The sequence below is a fragment of the Rhopalosiphum maidis genome, chromosome 4 (genome assembly GCF_003676215.2).
Source record: "Rhopalosiphum maidis isolate BTI-1 chromosome 4, ASM367621v3, whole genome shotgun sequence".
In the NCBI taxonomy this organism is placed as follows: domain Eukaryota; kingdom Metazoa; phylum Arthropoda; class Insecta; order Hemiptera; family Aphididae; genus Rhopalosiphum; species Rhopalosiphum maidis.
The window spans coordinates 25,751,430-25,779,268 of record NC_040880.1 but is presented as its reverse complement, the minus strand read 5'-3'; the positions used below and the strand labels follow the sequence as shown (position 1 = coordinate 25,779,268).

Here is a 27,839-nt window from a genome sequence, read left to right as displayed (position 1 = left end):
AAAATAATGTACTGATACTTAACTAATTTAAAAGGAATTAACTACATAAAATGTATATATTTATGTAAATTACATATGCAATTTTTTACTTTAACATCATGCGTTAAAAAATATTTGGTTTTGAAATCGATTCCAGTGTCTTATTTTTTAATTCTTTGATTTCAATAAGTCAATGTATAAATTTAATATAGGCGTAGTGACGTATGAGTGAATGACCGGTTATCACTAATTTTATAATTTTATTTTATTGTTTTATTTTTATTTTTGTTATTATTATTAATCGACTAAACACACTTACAGTGTTATCACAGCGTAAAAGGGGTTGGAACCAATAATGATAGAATATAACGATATTCGAAAGGTGAAAAATGGTGTTTATAGGCACATCTCTACTTAAGTTCTTACGAGATTAAGATCATCAGACCTAACGTCAGTTTTGTGGTGTAAAGAAAAGCAGATGTTTTATTTAATAATAAAGGTGTCGGACGCATTACGCGCGAACGACTACACACTACTATATTATATTATAATATAACATATATATATATATATATATTTAGATACATATAAACCCAAAATACTTATTATACACACCTGGAGCCCGGTGTTGATTTTCTTCCGTGTATTACAATACCTATACCTATGTATAGTATTGGCTTCCGGAGGGGGTAATGGCAAGTATAAAATCTTAGTGCTGAAGGCTTTATATAAACGTGTAATTAATTGATAATCATCTTTTGGGTTTACACTTTTTTGTTATTATTACTTACGTACCTGTATTACATAATGCCTTTTTATACACGTACATAATATAATAAAATACAATAATATAATTGATATTATTTTTACCATTGGTGCATGTGGAAGGCGCAACAAAAAATACACACATTCAAGGTTGTGTTTGTATTGTCCATATTTCAGTGGAATCAGTGGAGCTACACAGACAGTCGACACAAACATTGCAAATTTTTTTTTTTTTGTCACCTAATTGGCTTATTTCATTTAAACATTAGTAATGTTGGTCTATTGAATGAAAAATAGATTATAAATAACGATTATTTTAAAGGAATTTTTAATCGGTAGGAATATAATATTTTATTAGTATTGACAACTGCTGATTAACCATGAGTATTATACCTAATACTTAATAATTTTAAAAAAATTCCATTAAAATTAAAATTTAAGAAATGAGAAAAATATTTTTAATATAAAGAATGCTCAATGAAATATAATATTATACATATATGTGCATAGGTATATTTAAACTATAACGATAATAATAATAAAAATATTTTCTTTATTACGGAAACAACTAATAAGATCCAATTACAGGCTATTTTTTTTTAATAATATAAAATACATTTTTATAATAGATTTTAGTTTTAAAATTGTATTTACTAGAAAAATATTTTATATAGTTTTATTATATAGTTGGGCACTCTATATTCTTATTATGGACCAATTAAAAAAATAAGTTTCAACCATATACAGAGTAAGCTATGTACCTACTATGGTAGAAGTACATACATAAACTTAAAAATTTGCAATATATTCTAATTTATATATTATTATATTACATAATAAAAATTAATTTTTGTTTGTACATGATACATCATAACGCACTTGCAATAATGCTAATACTTAAAAAACAAAATAAGAAAAAAAAATAAAAATATTTGAGTACTTTTATTACAAGTTGATAAAATACACATAATATTACATAAATATATAATAGAAATATAATAGAAAATGATTGTTAATTTATTTATTTTTGTGAGGGGAGGAGAAGGAAGTTAGCTCGACGTATTTAAATATTAAATTAAGTATAGCAGAAATTAAACTTAAATTGTAATACAAAATATATTAATTGTATGAAAACACTGAAAAATCAATATATCCACCCTTAAACTTTTTGTACTTTAAAGATTTATTCGAGAGAAGATTCGCTTAATTTCATATAATCTTTTGAAAAAATATTTTTTTATGACTTAATTACCATGAAAAAGTTTTTACCATTTAAAAGTGCTGGCTATCGCAATATAAAATAAATAAATATTTAGTAAAAATATAATATAATAACTCGAATAAAAAAAAATCGACTTAATTATATTACTTGGTTAAACATTTTTTTTAAATTCAATAGATGCAATTAATTATATATTTAAATATCGTATTGTCTTTATAAATTACTCTGTATAATCTGGTCGTTATTTTAATACTAATCCATCAGAACAAAACAAGTTAGTCAGTATATAAGGAAGAAAAAAGTTGATTTGCCAATTAAAAATAATATGGTTATTAATTTAAATTATTATTAATCTAACCTAAATATAGTATTTACACATCATATAGGTAAAACGTTAACCACTAGATTATTGAGGTACCTTTATTTCACTTATGTGATTAATGTTATCTACGTCTGATAAAGTAGTAGATATATAGGTATAGGTACGTGATTTTCCGTATGTCATTAAAAATAAATAATAAATGATAAACCTTTGATGAATATACCTCACGTAGTTTTATTGACTTAGGTCAATACCCGTTATATTATTATCGAAAATTATCATTTTTCAAGCTAGAACCAAGTTTAATGAATACTATAATAATTGGAAAGTTTAAAGGTTTAATGGCTTTTGGAACAAAATACGCAACATGTTTTAAGTAAATCATTGATAACATTACTTGGTATTATTATTATGATGTTTTTGAATACCTACAAATAACATCTTATCATATTTAATTTCTAAAAAAACAACACTAACAATTTAATATTTTATATTATTAAATCAAATAAAAATTAAGATAGATAAACACGATTAACTGTTATTTGTTGATTTTTTAATATAGTTTTATAATATATAATAATACATATATTACAATAAAGTTCCATATGTTTCAATAAAAAATTTGTGAATTAATTCACATATAAACGGCATTTCCATAATGCGCCAATGTAATATCATTATAATCAATATAATATGTCATACATAGATTTATTATATTTTGTACATCATGATTATTCTTTACTGACCAAAAATAAATTGTTCATGGTGATCTGATAGCTTATTGTGTTCATTAAAGGTGCCTATATTTTTTTTATTTGTCATATATTGCAATTATTGTAATAATAGATTTATTCATTTAGTAACACACAAATAATTTTGATTTCTAAGTATAAAATATACAATAAATAATACTTACGGTTATGAGTTATGCCTTGATATCGCATATCATTAAGACTAATTGTACTTATATGATTCATATTATAAGACAATATTTAAACAAACAGATTTTTCAGAATATCTGTACAATGCGTGTAGACGCGCCTACAGAGTTTCACAGATTTTCAATATTATCGTTGATTATAAATATTAATATTTATAATAATTAATGGAACAAATCAATTGTTTTTCTTTTTGATATTGGTGAAGGGCTTAACCTTAATAATTAATATTGCACATCTTATAGATTGCCTACACGCCAATTGGCATAATTACGAATTTACGAATTTTGAATCAATAATAGAAGTGTATTTAATCGTTTTTCACTAATAAGTTATAAACTCTAGTTTTAACAAACAGATAGGTATATCATACAAATCTTTACTATTTATTATACCTACGTGGGTTCGGAGCAGAAGAGGTTTACGTATAAGTCACAGTCTAGCTGCTTTATACACAGTCATATACCATTATATATATATATTTCATAGGTATAAACCTATTTTTTTCCAAACGCCTATTAGTTATTATATACAGACATATATATCATAAAATATTTTTCTACGTTAAAACTTAAAAGCGAACTCTGCGAAAAGTAAAATAAAATCGTAGTTTTTCGCATTTCGCCGGCGTAGTAAATAACAATAATAATAATAAAAAAAAATCCGTCGTACTCATTAACTTTGCCGCCTCTTGAAGGTCTGGACTCCGGGGCCATAAAAAATAAACAAGACTGAAAAGTAAGTTTATATTTTGCGGTCCCGTATATTTGTGCAACAGTTCTACACCTATCATCTACACATACGCACATAAATACAATAATAACAACTCGTGTAGGAAAAATAAGAAGAAGAAACCTTTTATTCTTATAACCGCAAATACGTTCACCCGACACCTGGGCCCGCGTGGCTGCGCGCAGACGAAAATTATACGACCTGACCGCTGCCGATGTGTGTCTTAAACATAATATGCTATTGTATCGGGTCGGTCGGTACACACACACACACGCCGCTCGCGTTTATCTTTTTAAATTCCAATTACCCGCCCTACACACACACACACACACTTACACCCATTATGTTATGTACTATATACTGTTGTACGCGTATATACCACAGCAGAGTAATAATATTATACGTTCATAATATAATATATATGTGTATAGAGACATATAGAGTTAGGTATAACATATATATATATATACGTGTAATATACTTGTGTCGGGTTGTTCGCCATCCGACCGCAAAACACTTCTGTGCCCTCTCGACGGTAATATTATAATATGTATTATGCATGTACCTATCTTGTATGTGTAGCAGACGCACGCAGACGCGCGAGCTAGCGCACCGCTCGCTAATAATAACGTTTTACCTCTTCTATGTAGGTAATATATTATACTTCCTTTTATGTTGTTTTTTTCACACGCCGTCCGTCAAACTCGCGGTGGTGAGACGACCTATACTCGTACACGATCGGTTCGAACTACCTATAGAGTGTTATACGTAAATATATAATAATATTACGTTTATCTATATAGTATATTGTAATAAATATGCATAAAATGATATTTTATAGATCCGATCGAGTCCTCCTCTCCCCGTTGCACGAACGGTAGCGCTCGATGTAGGCATATTATAATGGCGACATCGCCAGTGTCAGAAATTTGAATCCCGAACATTATACAAGTGCTACGACTAATATACAATGATCTTACGGCGATCATAATTATTGGCATACGAGTATTTGCATGCGTTATTTATGATGCGTACTGAACGTAGTAGCAGCTCAGGTACGATAATGATCCAAAGATGTATTAACATATATGACTGGAGAGTACCAGCACATATAGACGTGGGTCACATATAATATGATATTGAAAATAAAAAACTATGGAATCTTGTGAAATGTGGTGAAGAATGTAGGTATATGATGAAAGAATTAGCTGGATAGAGAGTAAAACTAGCGAAGATGTATTTTTAGTTGTCAAAGAAAAACGTACATAATATCAATGTATCATTCACGAATGTGGAAAAGAGATTGAAAAACATGCAGTTGGACATACCCTCATAGTTGAGACTTACAGGAGATCTGCATTATACAATCATAGAAGGCATTATTGGAAAACAGATGACTACGAGACGTTCTCGTAACTCACATTGTATGAGATGAATTAAAAACGATGAAAGAGTCAAAGCTTTTAAAGAACTACAATAAAAGGCGAGCATTAGTCTATAGTGAAGAAATGGAGGTATAAGCTTGCAATATACAAAAAAATGTATGTTAATAATGAAAATACTTAATCATCGGTGTACACATTATACAAAACAAACTATATCTAGATGTCTTATTTTTTTCAGTCTGCCATATTAAAATAATTTCTATGTTTAAAATTGCAAATAAGTAATGAACGATTCATTTTACAGTATAATAATATTGCCAATAACAAATATTTATTTTATTTATGTATGTTAAGCGCTAATGATCACTTAAAGATTTTTAGTTTTGCAAGTGTACCGCAATTGGTAATTTTCTACACTAGCCGAGGATACTAAAAGCTATAGTTTTTGTATATACAGCTAAATTAAGCACTCGAAGACACTCTTTTATTTCCTACTGATTTTCTCAAAATCTCAGTAGTCGTAATAAGCTATGCGCGACGAACATTATAATCTAACTATTTACATGTTATGCATAATAACCATACTCCGTGTGTTCTCTTTCGTAAAATCGTATACATTTAGGTAGGTATTCTGCAACTCACCACATTACTCTATGTACACATATATCAGTGACGCAATACCTAATTATATATTGCCTTGAAGCTCTTTCTAGTTATAACGTCCAAATCGTTCTATACAGATTAAATTAGTACTAATATATAAAGTCAACAATAACACCGGAAGCATATGTTACCCAATGAATCCGTACACGAATAACCGTTGTGAGAAATGAAGAAGGTTTACTATTAATTTGCTAATTTGTATTATTAAAAATTAGGTACTTGTATAGTTATTTTTATTATTTTTTCAGCGGATACGTAATCTTTTGAGGTGATTCCCGTATAGTATATGTATATTAGTTTAATATTTGTGCTTTCATCTGATATGATCCTTATTATTATTTTACTATATATCTTTAAGTTCATTAATAATAAAACGATGATATTATTACGAGATGAGCCATCTAAATCTTTGTACATTTTATCAAAATATTACAAGGTATCGCCTGCAATAACATGTGTACATTATCATCATGCGTATGTTTAGATATATATAATATTATAGAAATCGTATAGCATGTAGGCACGTTGTTATTTGTTTTCACACCTTGCGTATAATATATAATATTGTAAAGGAATGAAACAAATTTTCATGCTCCGGTAACGTTGGCGTAAAAAACGCAAACGAATTTGTAACAGTGCGCTTTTCATATTGAGTACAATAGTCTCGTGCGCGTATAATATTTTAATATCACAAATGAGTGGAAAAATAGCTAATCTTTTTGAATGAAAAAAATCTGGAAATCATACTGTACCTATATGTACAGTATTATGTTTATCTTTAATACTAATATTATGTTTATATTATTTAGTATTTTATTTATAGAGAAATTAGGTATAGTCACGCATAAACAATATATTAATTGTATAATATGTATGTATAGTTATACTCTTGAATCTAGATATTAATAGTTACATGAATTTTTTTTATAAAAATTTATGTTAAATTTGCAATTTAGTTTACGGACAAATGAAAATGATTATACGTGGGTACCTACTTATAAGAAATATTATAAAAAATAATATGATACAATTTTACTAGATATTACTCCACACTGAGGAAAATCCTCGTGTCGTGGAGTAAAAGTACTTATTAGTCAATCCCAAAATACAGTGGATTATTAATAATAATAATATTAATAAAAATTAATAATAAAAAGAAAAAAACTAAACAGAGTTCAGCTTAAAATAGTTGAATATAATAAAAAAATTGTAAATGGTAAAATATATAAAAATATAAAGAAAAAAAATCATAATTTAGTATTATAGATATTTACAGATTATTGTAGAACTAATTTTTTAATTTAAAGTTAAAAATTATGTAATTATAAAAAACTAATAATTCCTTTGGAATTTTATTTGGGGACCTTAATCCAATCTGTAATAAAGATATTGATGTTTTTTTGTTATTGACAAACGGTATCTCTCGATTTTTTTTACTTAAGTTATACACTTGATTTTTGATATTGAACAAATTATTTTTTTAAATAAAACATAACGTTTGGTTTTTTATATAGATTGTCTATATCAAGTACTCTTAATAATTTAAATAGATCACATGAAGGAAAGGTTTTTATACATGATACAATATAACGTAATACCACACCAAATTGTGCATTATACCTACCTATATATTCACAAAATCGGTCTTTTACAAATAACGTAATATCTATATAGTATCAGTGCATTAAAACCCGTTTAAGACGCTCTCGCTTACAACGGTTTCCCTCTTAACACGATCGTTTACCAGAGTCCCTCGAAGACAAATTTTCGCGTAATACGAATTCTCGTTTAATTCGTTTTTTACAACTGGTCCCTCGCAGATCGTCTTAAACGGGTTTTACTGTATATATTAAAATATATTATCAACGAAACGGTAAAATCAGTGATTGTACCTATGTATTAGATCTCGTCATTGCACTTCAACACATCCATCACGTGAGCTTATAATATATCATCACATCATGTTTGACGTGAGATATAATAATATAATATGAAAGGTGTGGAAATGATAGAATGAGATGAGTTGCGCGCACTTGTAAGTTTTAAGATGCGAAAAAATGACCTCTAGAAAAATCGCAACGTGGGTAGGCATAGTTTGGTGGTAGCATAAATAGAGTGGCAGCGGCTGTGGTGGTGACGATGATGTTTATCTGCACAACTATGGGAACCACTAGGAGGACACCGTGTATATTATATATTTTTATATACCTACGCGTACGTACCTATATTATTATTATATATATAATATATATATATGTATAATACGTGTCCGCATGTACCGCCGCCGCCGCGGTATACCCGAGCAACCCTATAATTACGGACGACACTCGAAGCCGTCAGTGTTTTCTCTTTTGTCGGCTCTCGGAGCGCACGTTGCGTGGGCGTGGCCAAACACTCCCGCGAGCCTTCCATCGTATACACAAACACACACACACACACACACGCATATACTATTATATGTTGTGTATAGGTATATACACACAAATGAACAAACACTGAAACACACGCATACACAAACAGCTTGGACATTCCACAGACACGACGACCATAGTATAAATAGGTGTATACGATATAATAATAATATTCCGATACACCCGTAAGCTTTTTTTATACTTATAAATAATATAATATATTGTTTGATGTATTACACTCACACACACACACATGCGCTGCACCACCGAAGCGATGATACCGCAGTGTGCGCGGAAAAACAGAAAGAATCGTCGTCGTCCCACGCCCTCCCCTCGGCAGCGTGCGGGGGCCGCAAATAATATAATACGTATAATATAAGTGTGTATACGCTGCGCCGTCACACGCGGCATTCGTAAGTACCTATACTCATATTAAACGATGTTGTATATTGTAATTTCGACGAAACCATATACGAGTATATACCTATATATATATATGTGTGTGATGCGTGCGCAGGAATATGAATATTTGTACCCAATATAATATCTATATCGTGTAATATAAGCATATCTAGCGCGAGCTGGAGCTCTCGATTAGTTTCTTTGTATATGCGAAGCTTTATTATACGTATTGTATAGACGGTATTGTAGTGAATACTGAATTACAATACATGTATAAGAATACGTGCTAGACGCGTATATTAAGCGTATTTAAATTATAAACGCAATATATAATAGGTATGCGATCATTTATAACACTATTTACGTTCCTGCAGTACAGTATTGTATAGTGTGAGTAGATGCACGTTGATCGATGACCTGCGAAACAGTTAAATGACAGTTATTACAACACGAAACAGCAGCGTTCTTTGTCAACCCCAAACGTATTTCACCCTTGAGTGTTACTCATTTACATTTTGCGATACAGCTGTCGGTTAACTTTTACGTATAGGCCACGCGGTATTATTGTGATGCTGCACTTTGACGCAGTCGTTGAAAGTTCATAGTTGTCAGTTGCGTAATATTTACGGGGGTAGATTAGGAAGATATCCCTTGGCCCCCGTTTTATTTTATTTTTTTAGCCTATATTTATACGATTATAGTTGTGTTTTTTCATTTTGTCACTTCATCCGTACTTAGGTAATAAAATGCTGGGACGTTTGGCACCGAAAATTGTATTTGTATATGCCCCCCTCAAAAAACTCCAAAATACACCGCTGATAGAAAATAGTAAGTTGTAGATAGGTAATAAATAGGTACACTGCGAATATTTCTATGCGTTTATTGACACAGACGTTGCCGCGCAGGTTAGATACAATTATAGCTATTTAACTATTGTATCTTTAAGTTTACATTAATTAATTGTTTGATTTCATTAGATATCTGCACAATCGCATTGTTGACACTATATATTACTATAACGTCTATAGCGGACGAATGCATTCGCTAAGACAGTAAAGGTTTGTTTAATCGATACATTTTATAAGGATATAATTACACATTTACACATAAATACATAACTAACAATTTTTTCTACAACGTGTGTACTGTGCATATAATATACGTTTACCTACTAACGACAGTCGTACACATTTTTTTATTCTCGTATGTCTAGATATTTGTCGTAATCGTAATTCGTAATTATTGTACGTATCAAACAGATCGTTTTTATAGATAGTTGAGAAGTGTAAAAAAAACTACGTAGGTACTAAAACGTGTGTAAACACCCAAAATAATAATAAATAAAATAAAACTGTTTCTACGTGAAATAACTCACGCCATAAATTTTGGAAATATCGATTCGCTTAATCGTACAGATTTATAGTCGTTATTTTAATTTTGTTGTACATTATTCTTCACGTACACACACGCGAGCGCGCGCACACACACTCGTATGGTTTGTATTTTGTACGCACAGTGCCTCGGCAGAAACTATATAATAATATTATAATATGACGACGACGACGTTGGACGTCTTTAAGACACACGCGTATATATATATAATACCTATCCAAGTCCGAAATAGATTAAAGGGAAAATCGGTGATTCTTTATTATTATTTTTTTTTCGTTCTCCTCGTAAATTATTACCATAGAACGTATATACATAATAATAATATATACTTTTTAATACCAAGTCTGTTCCACATTATACGTACCTATATAATACATGTGTATATTCGAACGGCGGCGGCAAGGCGGCGTCCTTTGCTTCACACCAAATTTGCCGGGCACACAAACAAAACGCGCTCGCGGATAGGTACCGTATAGAACCGGTTGATTTATATTATATATTATTATTATTATTTATACATATAACTAAACGTCAATGTGCGCGCGTGTGTGTGTATACAGCTTGAAACCGGTCGTGGGCCACAGGCGCAACACCTACCTACCGTATTCCCACACACACACACACACACACACACTCACTCACGAGCCCAAATATATATTGGATAAAGGGAGACCCGCCGTCGCCGTTCGCCTTTATTACTATTACGATTGTTATTAACATTTTAATGGTTATTAACGCGATACCGCGGCGATGGTGGTCAGTGAAACGCGGTATCCAAAATGTATACACTACACACACATGTAGATTTTATTATTACGATGAGAGCGAGAAAGAGAAAAACTAGTAAAATAAATATCAGTGGCGATGTGTGTGCGTGTCGGGGTGTCCGCGCACTCCGGCGTGTGTGCTTGTGTGTATATTATTATTATAATATGTAATAATAATGGTAACGGCCTCGATATACATGTTATATATTATATATTGCGGTGCACCTATATAAAAATATGTAATATGCCTACCTACCGTACGACGTAGAACCGACGAAATTTACGACTTTCTCGATAGCGTTTGAGAGGTTCAAGTGGTGCTGTTTTAATAATAATACGTCTACGGTTTACGATAATAATAATAATAATAATAATAATAATATGATAATCGTATATTATATTAGCGTCTGTCGATACGCAAACATTTGTTTTGCGGTTTCTATGCTGCCAACTCATTTCCTTTTCCGTTCAATATGTATAATATTATTATTAAGCGTATTATTTGAAATTTATTATTTATTTATTATCTGGCATGGTCTGTTGCACTGTGTACACGTCGCGCGTTCTTTACGATAAAATGGACTTGACATTGATCCAATACTCCAATGGCTGCAGTCAGCACATGTTTATATTCTGGAATTCGGAAGTCTAAAATGATGACTATAATATCACATCACCTACGAGAACACGCATATCAATATAATATTGGAACGGGAACAATTTGGATTTTAAAAATATTTCATCAATAAAAATATATTATCAAAATGAAATAATATTTATAACTACAAAATCAAATGTAGATAATTGGCTCTTTTTATCAGGGTTTTATTTTTTTAAATGACAGCTTTTTTTTTTTAGTTGCATTATAAGCTGAATATTAATTGTCTGACATTTCGTATTGATTAATAGTTAATATATAGGTATTATTCAAATAGATAAACTGTGATATATTATTTAATGATTTATTTATTGTATATATCGATATGTGCTTAGAAACATATTCAGGCTTAAGATCTGAAGTTAAAATGTAAAATATATATAATGCCAGTTAACTGACAATTGCCTATTTTTTTAAAGAATCACTGATAAAATTATAAGAACCGTAAATTAATTTAAGTTATTTAATGAGATAGCAGTTACTATATATTATATAGTATAAAGTATAAAATCCATTATACAAAATTCTAAGTGCTATTATAGTCCATGCTAGACGTTTAAGAGTCTATCTATTACATTTTATACATATTTTAATATATAACAACAATCATAACAATGATTACTATTTTTGGTTCAAAAATGGTTCAATTTTTATGCTATTTTTAATTTTAGTAATATTATATATTAGGGTAACAATTAATCCAACAATACTATATTATAAAGTAGTTATTAATAATTAACAGTAAACGACGTTTGTTTTTTAAATATACCTAACACGATATTATTCCATATTTATAGTAGCAATAGCAATATAGTATAAAAAATTACCCAACATACGTTATTATAATTTAATATTTATATTGTAATAATGATTATGTCATTTATGATATGTGGTCGTCGTTGCGAGGGTCTCCGCGACGAGGGTGATGATATGAATATTTTGGGTGGTCGCCGTGTACAAAAATATAATATATTATACAATCGAGTTATTTTCATGTATATAAAGTATATAGGTATTGAATAATATAATGTTATTTATACACAATGATAAAGCGATCGGAGGGACTGGCCGTGTTTGACCGCATTGATTACATAATAAACCTCATAAGCACTACAGGGTGCCGTTTATTTGCGTATTTAAAACCCGGCAACACCAAATGTCCAATGTTATAATGTTATATACTAAAAAAAGAAAAAGAAAAAAGTACATTTTTAACCATCACCAATTCAAGATGCGAAAATATTTTTTTTTGGTTACTTATTTGTTTCAAATATACAAATATTCAGATTACAAAGGATGGCAGTGAATACCTCGCACACCGAATTACATATAACAGACATACATGCTTACATTAAATTTTAATCGCTGGCCAACCTGTATTATTAAGTAGATATTTGTCTCTAGTAGGTATGCTTCTTATTTATATACGATCTTTGTTCTTTGAGGAACATTAATTTTTATGCCATATAAACACGTACATAATACACCTCTGTACCCAGGTTAATTTATCATTTTTAAACGTTGTGATTTTCGCGTGTAATTCGCGTGTTTTACGATCTGAAAATACGCGCATAGGTATATATTATTATTATTATTACGTATTGTTTAAAACACTTATTAATCACTAAACCAACAACAATGTATTATGTTCGTATAATATAAGTAATAAGTATATAGCGAAGTCCTTTGCGCTGCGGCGTTATTGTTTTAACAATATAAGTATAACTATTAAGCACATGTTGTATGTATACAATGAGGGGGGAGGCTTCGATTTATCGTAATACACTGATTTGACTGTGATTATAATGAGTGTCTTACGTTAAATCGATCGGCCCGCACATATAGCATTAATCATTATAGTCATATAAAAAAATAAATAGCCACGTATATAGATTGTATGTCTAGGTGTGTGTATGTGTGTGCCTGTACCTGTCAGCTGTGTGAATAATAATATTATACTCTATCGTTTACATTAGACCATAATTATGTCCGATTACTGTTACTTATAGTCAATTGATTGTGGTACGTGTGTATTGAATGTCGAAAGTTCTCATCATAACTTGTTCGAGTAACTGACGCGGCGAACGACCTAAAGCTAACAACATTAAAAAGCTGTTATACAAAATTATCGACAGCAGTGATATAAAATATTATATTATACGGGTTCAACGTTTATTGTTATAATGTAATACGTGTGTGTTTATTATAATAGGTAGATGGTCAAATGTTATACTGCTGCTGCCGCGCAGTCGACTATAGGTTCATATTATTTTAGTCCCGAAGTACTCGTTGCGGGACAAGTTAATGACGCCTCGGGGCATATACATAGTTTTTATTATTATCATCATCATTATTATTATTTTTATTTATTTATTATTTTACAGCCGTACGCACGTAAACGTGTAGGCGATTAAAATGCAAGAACGCCCGGTTTTTTACTATATTTATTTATTTTTTAATTTTGTTATTTTTTTTTTCACGTCGTCCGTTTCTTTCTATATAAACAAGTTATAATCAACGCGGCGGCCCGACGTAAAAAGAAAACCAAACAACAGTAATTTAAAAAAATATATAGTTACTCCGCTGCGCCGACGGGGTTTGCGCGCACGTCCCGGTGCCGATGTTACGGATAATATGTATAATAATACTTCATATTGTAATGCGGTCACAGCGACGCAGCCACTTATCACGCGGTATTATAATATTAATATACACCCAAACGAAATGTCAGAGAAGCCCTTACACCGCGGACGTAATATTGGCGCAGCGTGTCCCAATAATCACGGGAAAATCTACTAAGTATTTATGTACAACTTGTTTATATAAGTGCTTGTATAAATACGACTGAATTATACCTACGACTTGCGTTCCGTGTAGTATTATATTATTTACTAAGCCACGGCGAAACAGTATGTATATATCATGATATAATTATGTTATAATATAATCAGTTATGGTCAAATGATTTTGTCACGGAGAGAGACGAGGTTAATTTTTTAACATGCACTTTAATCATTAAAAACATATTTTAAGTATTATAGTACAATTTATTAATTTAAAACACAAATAAAAAAGTTAATTAATGGTTAAAATTTGTACTTAAATTAGTTAATCATTCGGCAGTATTCAGTATTTTGGCCAGTTCGTCTAATAATAGGTAGGTACTTCACTTGGAACTATGTATTTACTTTGCGAATTTTTCTTTTAGCCTAAAGCACATTTTAAAAGTTATACCTCCACCAGAGTTGACAATAAATTTATTGATTTTTACAATCTGGAAAAAAATATGGTCTTGTTATCAACAATTGTGAATAAATATTCATATTTTATCAAATTATTCAAATAATTTTCAAATTAGCCATCAACGAATTGATATTTTTACATATAAATTGCCATGTGTTCGAGTCCAAGTTTATATAAGTACTTTACAAAATTGTAAACATATCCGCATAATAGGTATTTATATTTTATAGAACTATAGCGTCCAACTTTTTCCAGTGTTCTGAAGATTGGATACAGCCGCCACCGGTTCCGCGACAACGTATTTTTTATACTGCAACAGAGACGTGTACTCGTGTACAGCCTTTTTCACAATAATAATAATTTGTTTTGGGGTGCAGACGTGCAGTATATACACGCCATACATATGATGTTGATGCTGCAGCGCAGTGTGTACGCGTAAATACGCTACCGGACCTGTATGGGCAGTGTGTGTAAACACCTGGTTAGGTACCGATTGTTATTGTCGAATTACATACGCGTTATATACATAATATGTGTGTTTATGACGAGTCGATGCACCGCGAGTGGAGACTTGGCGGCGGCCGTGGTGGCTATGCGGGGGCGGCGGAGCCGAAGGGAAAAAAAAAACCCGTCGCTTCCATCTAATATACAACGCGCGCACGGACCGTAGTCGTCTTCGTCTTCGTCGTCGTCTCGTCGCGGTGCGGTGAAGAAGCATCGGGTTGTGGAATGCGGGACGGAGCGGGCGGCGGGGTACAGACTCGCATCACGTCCGCCGCGTCGGCTCGCGCACCCTAATTACTGGGCACCGGCTAATTGCCCCACACCTGGACCGTACCTGTAGTAACCGTGTATGTAATGCGTACGCGTTACACGTATGATATATTATATATATATATATATATACGTTCCTATATATAGGTAGGTAGGTAGGTAGGTAGGTAGGCAGGTAGGTAGGTACTATAGGCATAGGTAGATAATACGACTATCCTCTGGCCCGCGCCGCAACACCCATAATAATATTATATACGCGCGTATGAGGTGTATAATATTATATACACGACGTATATCGGACTTGCAGAGCGGTCTCTCGCACAGTCCTCGTCGTCGTTCCACAGCACATGATCCTATTTATATAAATATATAATACGGCTATATATATATATATATATATATGTACACTAGTATGTGTGTTGCTCGGTCTACCGTGTGTGTTTGTCGATCGCTAATGGTTCGCCGACGCGCAACGAAAAAGAAAAAGAAAATTATAAGACAAAACGTGTTCGTGTACCTATATAATCGAGAACATAATATACATGGTTATAACATTACCGCGGCAGGTATACACGAAAACGCGATATTGTATTATTATTGTACATTTGCGTATATCTAGAAGAGAAGAAGAAAAAGAGTGATATTATTAGCGCGATGGCGACCGATGTGTAGTATCTGCAATGTGCACTGTGTACTTATAAACCTATAAATGTACACGATATTATAGCAATGATAATGGTGATTACGATGATGGTAACACTCGAGGTGTGGTAACCGCCGCGACGGAACTTTTAGTGCGTATATAATATTTTATACACATTTCTCCACAGTCAGCATCGTTTTGTTATTTTTGATATTATAATATTATTTATGAACAACTGCACGAGATAATTTTAATTAAATTTCACGCGTTCATATCGAGTACGCATCCCGCATTAATCGTTTCTATATGGTATGCGGCGAAATATTTTCAGACTCGCGCCTTAATAGTGGTGCTGAGGTAGGTAACTGAGAACTGGAGACTGGAGAGATATTATAACCACGATTCAGACGACGATTAAACTAATTATATTTTATGTTTTAGGTAATTATGGTAATATTGTTTTTAAAAGTGTAATTTTATGGTCTCGTAAATATTATTAAATCTGTTTGATTAAAAATCTATTATCGTAGATACTTAATAATATATTCCAAAAGTTTAAACTATACCGATAAACACAATGGTACTATATATATATAAAAATTACTATTTACTAACATAGATTCATAGCTACTGTTTATGCGGTTTGAACATTTGATAGTTTTCGTTTCATCGGATTTAATAAAATGTAAGCTTTACATACAATAATATGTCCGTATACAGATCGAAAAAAAGTTTTACAAAGTTGCAAAGATACAAATCCATTTCATGAATAATTATCTGCACTTTTCACTAAGAAAAAAGTGTTAGCTAAAGAACCATTATGCTATGTGCTGACTGCCGAATTAATATTGTTTATCGTTACGCCGTAAACTTATACAAAGTGCAAAAATTTAAATGCCTTAATAACCGAAATTAATGATGAAATGGTGTAATACTGTAGTATTTCGTATATAAACGTACAATGTTCTGTACTCGTCTTATACTTCTGATATTATAATATAAAATATATTGTTCTGTTGTCAGTTGTACCCGCGTCTTGTATGTAATACGTGTTCGTTGATGAGTAATCGACGGACCGTTTAAAATAGAATTATTTAAACAAACAGACAACAGCACAATGACGGGCATCGTACCTATATGATGTACCTACTCTATTTGGCACCAGGTTTGTTGGCCAGATTAGTTAACAACGTACCTAATTGTGTTGAAGGCGCACCGTGTTCGGTACCTAAATAAAACATAGTTAAGTATTTGATTAATGTTCTTGTGTACATTGTGTGTCTTGCTATACTTATTCAACTGCTTTGTATACCAACATAATGTTTACATAATATACCTACATAGACACATCGTTGTACAAACGTAAGTACTCGTATTACTAAATAGGTAGAGTCATATAGTCATCTAGTCATATGTCATAAAAATCAACAAGTTATTATTAATAATAGACCATTATTGTTTGTACTATCAGGCTATTAAGTTAAAGTAGTTAAACGCGTTTAATAAATGATTGATTTTCCACTAGATTCGATTAAAATATTTGCATTAAATAATGTTTATTAATAAGTAATAAAACGCATTTTAAGTACGTGGCATTTTAGTCTATTACAAAAACGTTATATAATAAATAATATGTTTCTTTGGTAGAAAAATATTATGTGTGGACAATGGACATTAGTACAGCCTTAGTCATGATCTGAATAATAATGAGTGGGAGGGTCAAAAAATCCGAGATTTTTTAACTTTACGATTAGTCGAAATTGGTTTTGATAAACGGTCTATTGTATAAAATATTATATTAATATAAAGTGATTAGATACAATAAGTGGAACGTTGCAGTGCTGCAATGTAATTATATTGGAATATAATATTATATGTATATAGGGTGAATCTTAGCTGTGAACATTTAACAATATAATTACCATTTGAATGATGTGTAGGTAATATATGCATATAAATAACTTCCAGGTGATAAAATATAGGTACTCAATAACATACTGAAACTATAAATAACATAAACTAATAAAATGACAAAATTGTAAACAAAGTAAATCTTTTTATACATTTTTTTTGTTTTTATGAATTATTCTTAACATTAAATTCGACATATTTAATCATTAAAAATTATATCGTTTTATGGTTTTGTTGGTTTAAATGCTACCTACCAGACAAAAGTTAGAGAACGAAAATAATTATTTTAGTATTATATAGTAGTATTTTTTAACGCTTTGTTATTACTAATTTACTGAGATTAATTCTTTGTACATATGCTATTTTTCCCAAGAAACATGGTAACCTGTTTTTTTTAAATTATTTAACCTCCCAAGTTATTTCAGAGAAATTTAATAAAATTTTACTGTAATGCATATACTATTTAAATTAAAAGCGGTTTCCAAAATATTTTTTTTTACAATCGGCCAAATAACTATAATTATTAATTGTATGACACATGGGTAGGCTGAGTTGTTTTTACTACACGTTTAAAGTTCATAATTTTGACTAGGCACTTACATTTTTGTTGTAAACTAGGTACAATTGCTTAAAGAATCAACAATTTAATGGAAACATTATTGAGATCCATTTTATCTACTTCTATTATAATATAATGAATTGGTTCGGTCAGCCTACCACTGAGATTGAGCGAATATAATTTTACATCGCCTGCGCCAAGGGCCATAGACCAATCAATTAGCCCAAGAAAATGTTTCGGGTGCAGCACACGAACTTTCTGCTGTGCGCCTACGGGACCATTTACTCGTTATAATAATAAAAAAAAACCTAGGTACTAGTTTTTATGTATATAAAAAAAAAAAAACGTACTTAGTAAATATTGACTTTTAAATATTATTGCGAGTATTTTATATACTTGTACCTATGATGTATTCATATTTCATAACATAGGTATTTAAAATCAAAATCTGCATTTTTATATACTAACATACATTATATTATTTATCTGTGGACTGTAGCCAGTGCTGGATATTCTTTAAGAATTACTTAATAATAATTAATTCCAGAGCTCATCTTTAATAAGAACGGGATGAGTAGGTATCCATGAATCTACGTTTCAAAATTACTTTTTATATCGCTATAACATACAATTTTACATTTAGAATTTTAAGTTATAAATCAAAGTAAAAATTCAAAATAATATCATTATAGTGCGATACGATTATATTATACAAAAAAATATTATAGTAGATCGTAATACATACTTTACTCTAAAAAAACTAAAATTTATTACATATAATATTTTTAACGATATACATTTATTTAGATAAACCGGCAATTTAAATTTGGAATGATAAATTTTCTGATAATTTATTTAGGTATTTGAATTTCATTTCCTTCCTCTAATGTGTAACACTCGCATACTGTAACGTTTAGATTGAACAAAGTTATATTTATTCACTGTTGATATAGATGTGCACATATGTTTTACTTATATAATGCTAAAAAGGTATATTTATTGAGTTTATATGGTTAGTAGTTTATGGCCTCAGAGGTATATTATAATATCATATACAATGCAGTTCTCTAAGTTTTGAGGTTTGAAATTTACCAATATCTATAAACTATACACAATTTATAGTAAAAATATAAAGTATAATATAAATTTTCTCAATCCCACAAGTTGAAAATAAATCAAATCACATTAATAATATTATTTGAAAACGTATTATTTATAATAGGCTAATATAGATACATGCCAGTGATACGATTTTTAAAGGCAACCGAACGCCTCAACACATTTGTTAGCCCTCGAGGGTCACTGCGAGTTGTGACCACGAGGTTCGAGAGTCGATTAGTTCTAATATACTATACATTATAGTTGTTTATTATACATAATGGTTTCATTTATTTGATCAGCGTCGGCGAAACAAAAATTATACTTTAAGTCTAAGCAAACGAATGTGCTTTTAATATTTAATACGTAATATTCACATGATATTCTCGTATTACAATTATAGGTACAAGTGTATAATATCGTGTAAATTCATCGAATCGTCAGGTACAAGTTACATAATAATATAATATTATAAGTACAGGATGCAGTGTGCACTGCACCACTGCGCAATTCAAATGACCTATAAACATCACCTATGGTATATATACAATATACTACATCATACAATAGTATTTTTATGTTCTTAATCATGTGATGTTGTCGTCGAGTTTCTGGCCGAGGATATTTTTAATATTTATTTTGTACGGTGGTTAAATATAATTAATATAACTAAGAAAGGTATCAATCATTCCAAATAAAATAAAAATTACGTTTTTAAAAAAAAAAAAAAATGCTTTCCAAATAAGTTATATAAATATTTAGATAAGTTGATAAAGTATGCTTTTATGTCTCTTCAAAGAATCCGGCTGATATTTGTTCTATTATTTCCATTATGCATAATTCCAGCCAGTTCTCTTTTAATCCTCAATTTATCTAGTGCATCAATAAGCAGTTATATTCAGTTTTATTATAAAACTTAAAATGTGTAAAGGTAAATGGATATGTTATTTTATTTTTAAATTTACAATAGTAAATCATATATTACGTGTAAATAATTTATCCATATTTATTAATTTCAATCTATATTTTAATATAATTTATTAATATGTAAGTAACCATGTAATAGGTTACTGCGTGCTTGATTATATGGTCTACACTGTAAAAACATATTTTATTGAAATTTGAATATAATTTATGGCAAGTGGCAACCAATAATCAACTAACTTATTTAAATTGTATTTGTATAATGCAATATACTACAATTATTACCAAAATATAGGTAGTCGCGCATAAATAACGTCTTTGAGAGGTAATATACAAATCTGTAATAAAATGTTTGTAAATTTAAATATTCAATTCGTATATTAGGTTTCCAATGAAAAAATTAAATTAAAAAAATAAATAAATTTGTCGTTAATCGATGACTGTTACAATAATAATATGGCAATAATTATGTTAGTGTATAATAATATTTAAATCGAACTTTTGTAGTTTGAATTTTTTTCAAGTGTACCCACCTATACTTATGTTTTTAATAATTGTATTAATATAGGTATTATTTTTTCTGTTAAATCAATTGACATTGATATTCTGCGTGTGCAATGTATATGCATCAATATTCATTGTTATTTAAAATGTATACACCATAAATGTATATAATTATTAAAAATTAGTTATTCCTATGTGTCACTTGACAAACATATTTTATACATATCTACTATGTTATATTTACTCAGCATCACATAATAGAAATACCTACAATTTATTTTTAAATATTATATAATATATAACATATTATGGTGTATTTGTCCATTATTATTTTTGTTGTGCATTTCTGATCGCACTAAGGTTGTTAATATTATGTTATACCTACTTAAAATTACTATAATATAATACAATCAAATTTGTATAGGTACTTGTATTTTATACCTACGCGTATGTAGTAGGTATATTTCAATAATCAATAATTCATGTTATATATTAATAATAAAAGTAGCTATGAAATAGGCCTCGAATCAAGAATTTAATTAAATAAATTAGTATTTTATTATACAACTAGTATATATCTACATACTACATGTACACATGTACAATGTTTAAAAGAAGCAATTAATGTACAATAATTCTGTAAATTATTATGAAAAATAGCATAATATTAGAAAAATAGATATTTTTAATTTTGGCAAAATTTCAAAAAATGTTTCTGTCACTATATGTATAGGAAATTAATATTAAATATTTATTCAAAGTGTTATTAAATTAACATTTAAATGTGTCGCATATATATAGGATTATTTTTTTTAATCCTAAACCGTAAAATATATAACACTATTATACACCTATGTGAAAACGACTGTATTAAATTAAAATAACCATCACGCATTCGATTTTTTTTTTTGTTACAAAGATGTTATCCTAAATGAAGGTATAAGTCAATAAAATAAAAAATTGAAATTATTTTCTTATTTATTTAATATTTACTTACTTATTAAAAATAATAATTTTTACATTAAAATCTTGTTCTGAAACTATTAGCTTCCCTTCGTTTGATTACATAGGTATACGGTATACCAATATTCTAATCTTAATATAGGTACAATATAATGCAAGGTGGTTAGGTATAACATTATAGTATAACAGCTACCTCATTAGGGTACCCATAAATCATTTTATTAAAGTTATCATTAAGCTTCAACTTCCATTGCTGACATTTCGAACCATTAACGATCAATAAAATAAATACTGTAATTACTAATAATTATTATCACACACGATAATTATAATGGTACGAATCTCACATTCTCACTAATGAAAATCCTAAACAGGTACCTCAAACGGATATTAAATATTGTAGAAAAAGTATCTACTTATAAATTTATAATCGAATATTTACGTTAGGTACTAATTACTATAGATATACACGTATTGCATAATTATTATGATTGTATTGTCATTTACATGCAATACTGCAACGTGAGATATTATTGTCTAAAATGTGTAATTATTTTATTATTTAGTTTATTTATTATTATACAATGGGTATCTGTATAAGAATATACTGTAATTATAAAAATATATACCATCGCGCCACGTGGAGGGTCTCTGGAATATTTAAATATCTTGCAACGGATTAACCAATGAAAATTAATTTTTAACACGCAATTAAGTCGTTAACGTTTTGTTTTTATGATTTATTTATATAAATATTTAATACGCTTTTATCAAGACGGTTAATACGAATATAGTTATTTTTTTATGGGTATACACTTTAAGTATAAAATATACGTGTGTATATAGATACATAATATTTTAATACAAAAAATTAAAATAATTATGTTTAAATTACCAATGCATTATGTATACAAATTTTTATAATGCTGTAACTTATACGAAACTTTTGTTGCGATTGTCGCTATCAGCATTCTACATTAACACGTGATGACGTGTCATGTATGATGATGTTCTCGAATACTCATATTTGCTATTTGGACTCAATGAGCATAATAGTATATAGTTTGTTTGTTACATTTACGATCACTGAAGTACATAACTTAACATTTTGTACATCACCATACAATTCTCCTTATAATATTTTCAGTATACGTTTTCATCATTCGAGCTAGCTGATTTTTGGGAGTATTATATTAATCTCTTTGTGGTATTCGATAAGACATATGAACAAAGTATTTTTTTTGTTCTATGAATGTAGAATTATGTGTTAATATTCTTTTTTAATTATGTACGTCACAATCCATATGATATATTTATACGTCGTTTTAAAGAAACTAGTCCGAGCTACCTCTCATTATTTAAACGTACTCGGAAAACTTAAATAGTTTCTTAGATTCAATTCACTGCTCTACCACGAGTCATCACATTTCACGGTATCTATAAAATAATCATCTATGTTTAAAATGTAAAAAATATATCTATATTGTTGTGTTCTATTGCGTTTAAAAATATCATACCTGAGACGTGTCGCGATTATCGTATAATATGCTGCGCTAGGAAATCGTGTTTATTTTTTTTTTTAATTGTTAATTATTTTGTTTCATGACAATTAGCCACGTACCTATATAGAATGCGTTTAATGCAGTGTACCTACTCACTATTATACACTGTATTTGGAGGTATACGCGCGCGGGCGAGTACGTAGTTCTCGGCCAAGTCGTCGTGCGTACAGTCGTGTAGTCGCCGTGTACAGACGGACACGAGCCCCATAACATAATATAACGCGCTATAGTCATAATGTGTACGCATCATAATATAATATTATATGGATGTTATATGCCTACGAGACGCATATGCGTGTGTATGTGTGTCTATATATTATTGTACCATTAAATGGAATGCCGTAGCGTCAAGCTGTCTGCTCTGTTCGGGCACTCAGCCGCGTATAGGTATATACGTCCCATATAATGTTACTATATTTATAGGTACCTACGCGTCTGCGTGTGCGTGCGAGGGCAATGCACACACGTCGCGTCCTCTGCAGAGAACGCGGTGAAATAATAATAATAAATAAATAACCCGATGGAATATTATTATTACTGTACGCCCAAAGTAAATTACGACCACCACGCGTGTGTGTGTGTGTGTGTTGTACCTATATAAACGTTTGGCCATTACCGCCGCGACACAAGACGTGTTATAGTTATATTTTATACATACTCATATTATAATATGTATAACGCATATTGTTATTGCTTTGCATCGTACACCACTTCGAGATGTGTGTGTGTGTGTATGTATATAGTCATATTATCGTGCTGGGCGCTCGACGTACCTAAACGAGCACCACATTATTGTGTTTGTCGACGAAACCGAGAATTCATGACTTATCTGGTTTTATCGTGCTTTATAAATTGACTTTTTTTTGGGGCTTTTAGATTATTTCGTTTTTATTTTCAAAAAATAACCTTTATTTATATATATAATGTTAATTTTAACTTTCTAAAGTATAACAATTATTCTGTATTCGTTGTGACTTCCGCCCAACTAAAGATTATGTTTTAAATAATAAATTATTGAAAAATTGAGAAATTACCATTCAAAGTGCTAACCTGAATCGATCTATTTAATAAACACTACTGATTGAAACTAGTGACTTAGTAATTTAAATCTACTTATTGAGTATACTTTAGAAAATATTCACTAAATACACGTCGATAAAAATAATCTTGTTTAGATAAAAATGAAAACGGCACAACACTTTTTTCATACGCTATTTTTATTATTCATAAAAATATACGTGTTTTCATTTTCTGCGCTGAATATCTAAATAACATAAGCAAAGAAACCAAAAACTAATCTCATTAGTGTTATCATCGGCATATAAAAAGCTTAGTATATGCATTTTTAGTATTTACATACCAATCATATTACACTATTTAGTATTCATATTTCATACATTATTATTTGTATTAAATATTATAATATCGAACTTGGATTGCATATAAACTTATTATAACTCCATTATCATATATTCATGTATAATTTATTGTACTCTTGAACTATAAAATAACTACAGTTGTACAAGTATAGTACAGCACTCATTTATATATTCGAATGCGTAGTGTCGCCAATATAATATCATATTTATAGAGAAAATTTAGTGCGGATCGAAAAAATATATTATGTAAAATCGATTTCGTATCCGAGGTTAATGGCGTTAATACTGAAATTTGGGATTGCTTAATTGACTCCTGTATAGACTCAGTGATAAATTAATATTTTCGGATATTAAAACAATCCGGTTATCCGTACGGGTGACCTCGCCACGAACCGTGGCTGTGGATCCTATATAAGCTGTGTATTATTGTGTGTATACCTACGTTTAGCGGTGTTTCAAGGGTATAAAAAATAATAGAGAAAAAAAACTATAATCTAAATATTAGTTATACGCGTCAATATTATACATGGTATTATATATTATATTAGTCGGCGTGCATTCGTGTACGAGACACATCTTCTGACCTCTATACACACACGCTAATCGCCATATAAAACGGCTTATTATTAGTTTACAGCAACGTTTATTATTATTAGGTATTATTATTTTTTTTCAGCCGTCGATTTGGTTTTACTATACTTTTTTTTTTTTGTACGTTGTTATCCGCTTTCTTGTATATAATAAAGTTGAAATTCCTATGTGTTTTATATACCAGGTATATTATAACTGCACCGTCCTATTATATTATATTAACATGTTTGTGTGTATAAAAACCAAATTTATAAAAAAAAAAAAAATCATTTCGTGGTAGCTCTTTATTTTATTCCAAATGAATATGTTATAACATATTATCAACAGTAAATATCGTTATAGTAACGCAGTTTATAATATAACATAAAATATTATACGGTTTAGAGAGAGGGTATATCGATAAAAAGCAATAGAACATATAATTTGTTTTTCTCTAAAAACCAATACCCGGAAATTGTGTAATACGTAAATTAATTAACTCATTCGTATTTATAAATAATATTAGAATATATCGATGAAATTTTTTATCAAATTTTAAAACCAACTAATGCACAAATTTCAGTAGGTATTATAATTCAATTACAATTTATGAGTGTTTTATCATTAACCTTGTTTTGCATCATTATTAATTTATACTTTTAAAACCATAAAAATGATTTAAATATTTTTATTTAAAATAATATTGTACATTATAATAAATATATTTAACGCTTTATTGAACTTTTACAATATTTATTTGATAATAATATAGTCTTCACTATATGTATTTTTAGGATAATAATACAATAACTATACCATGTTATAAAATATAGATACCTATTATTTTCTATTATATACAAATCATTTAAATATTTATAATTTGGCTTGGCCTTAAAACATACTATATTAGCACTAACGTGTCTAATTTCTCAATAATAACCCAATGCCAATGCAGTGATCGGTTTAAAATAATACAATATATAAATGTTCATAAATTGATTTATTTATTTTAATTGTCAAAAAATAAGAAACTTAATTGATTGATTTTTTTTTTTTAATTTCAGGTTTGGAAACAATGGTTGGACCATTAAACTTTGCGAAGAGGAGACGAGACGAAGCATAAAACTTATTTTCTTTGTTGTCAAACCGTTTCATATAGACTTTAAATGGTATATTATATGTACATATACGTACTGTTGTAATTTTATTATAGCGTTTTAATATTAAAACAAAATGTACAATATTATATAAAACAATTTTTAGACGAAATCCTTTTATTATATTCTGTGTTTATAGAAAACAATAATAATATCTTAGCTTTAATAAAACATTATGATGTATAACTACCTAGTGTCTAGTACCTATTTACTCTATGTCTGTATATTACATTATTGTATTTTATAAATTAATGTTGTCCGTAGTATTTTGACGATGATGTAGATAACCCTGTCAGTTGTTATTATGTCTAAAAAAACTATTTAAGAAATATTCGAATATATTAATTATAATAATAATAATAATAATAATGTTTTATATTATGTTTTTGTGCTTCTATTATGAATAAATTAAAATACAAAAATTAACAAAATATACGACTAGTGTACTATACTAATTATCAGAAAATATACACAGCAGTAGTTGAAGAGTATTGATCATTTTCAGATTAACCAACCGCATGTCTTCTACAATATCAATTTTACATACTATATACATGGTGTGTATGGGTTTTATAGGTATAATGTGATTTTTAAACGTTAGGTATACAATCGATTTTTTGGTCGTAAAATATGATGCATAAACGTGAATTATTATATAATCCCTCGAAAAAAATTAATAATTGTTTCATTTTGAAACTTTTATATACTATAATAATAATACACGGTGTTGGATTAATAACAGAGTATCGGAATCGTTTGCGTTGTGTCGAGAGGGGTGAGAAATCGTGCGGCCACGGTTAAATCGTTGAAAACGTATTATTGTTAAAAAAAAATATATATAATAAATATATATATATTACATAATATATTATAGAGGTACTCCGCCTAATATATTTATAATAGCCGGTGCCTATAT

General features: G+C 29.5%; 1 protein-coding gene across 2 annotated transcripts in view; it reads left to right on the top strand.

Annotated features, from left to right (window-relative positions):
- LOC113560397 (forkhead box protein B1-like) overlaps positions 1-27,246 on the top strand; it is a 41,548-nt gene extending 14,302 nt beyond the window's left edge. Inside the window, exon 3 of one of the 2 annotated variants that reach the window (XM_026966250.1) lies at positions 26,831-27,246. In XM_026966250.1, the coding sequence (XP_026822051.1) occupies positions 26,831-26,857 (27 nt within the window). In that variant the 3' untranslated portion in view covers positions 26,858-27,246. The remainder of the gene's footprint in view (positions 1-26,830) is intronic. The other variant, XM_026966249.1, reaches the window with a different exon arrangement.
- The last annotated feature ends 593 nt before the right edge of the window (positions 27,247-27,839 follow it).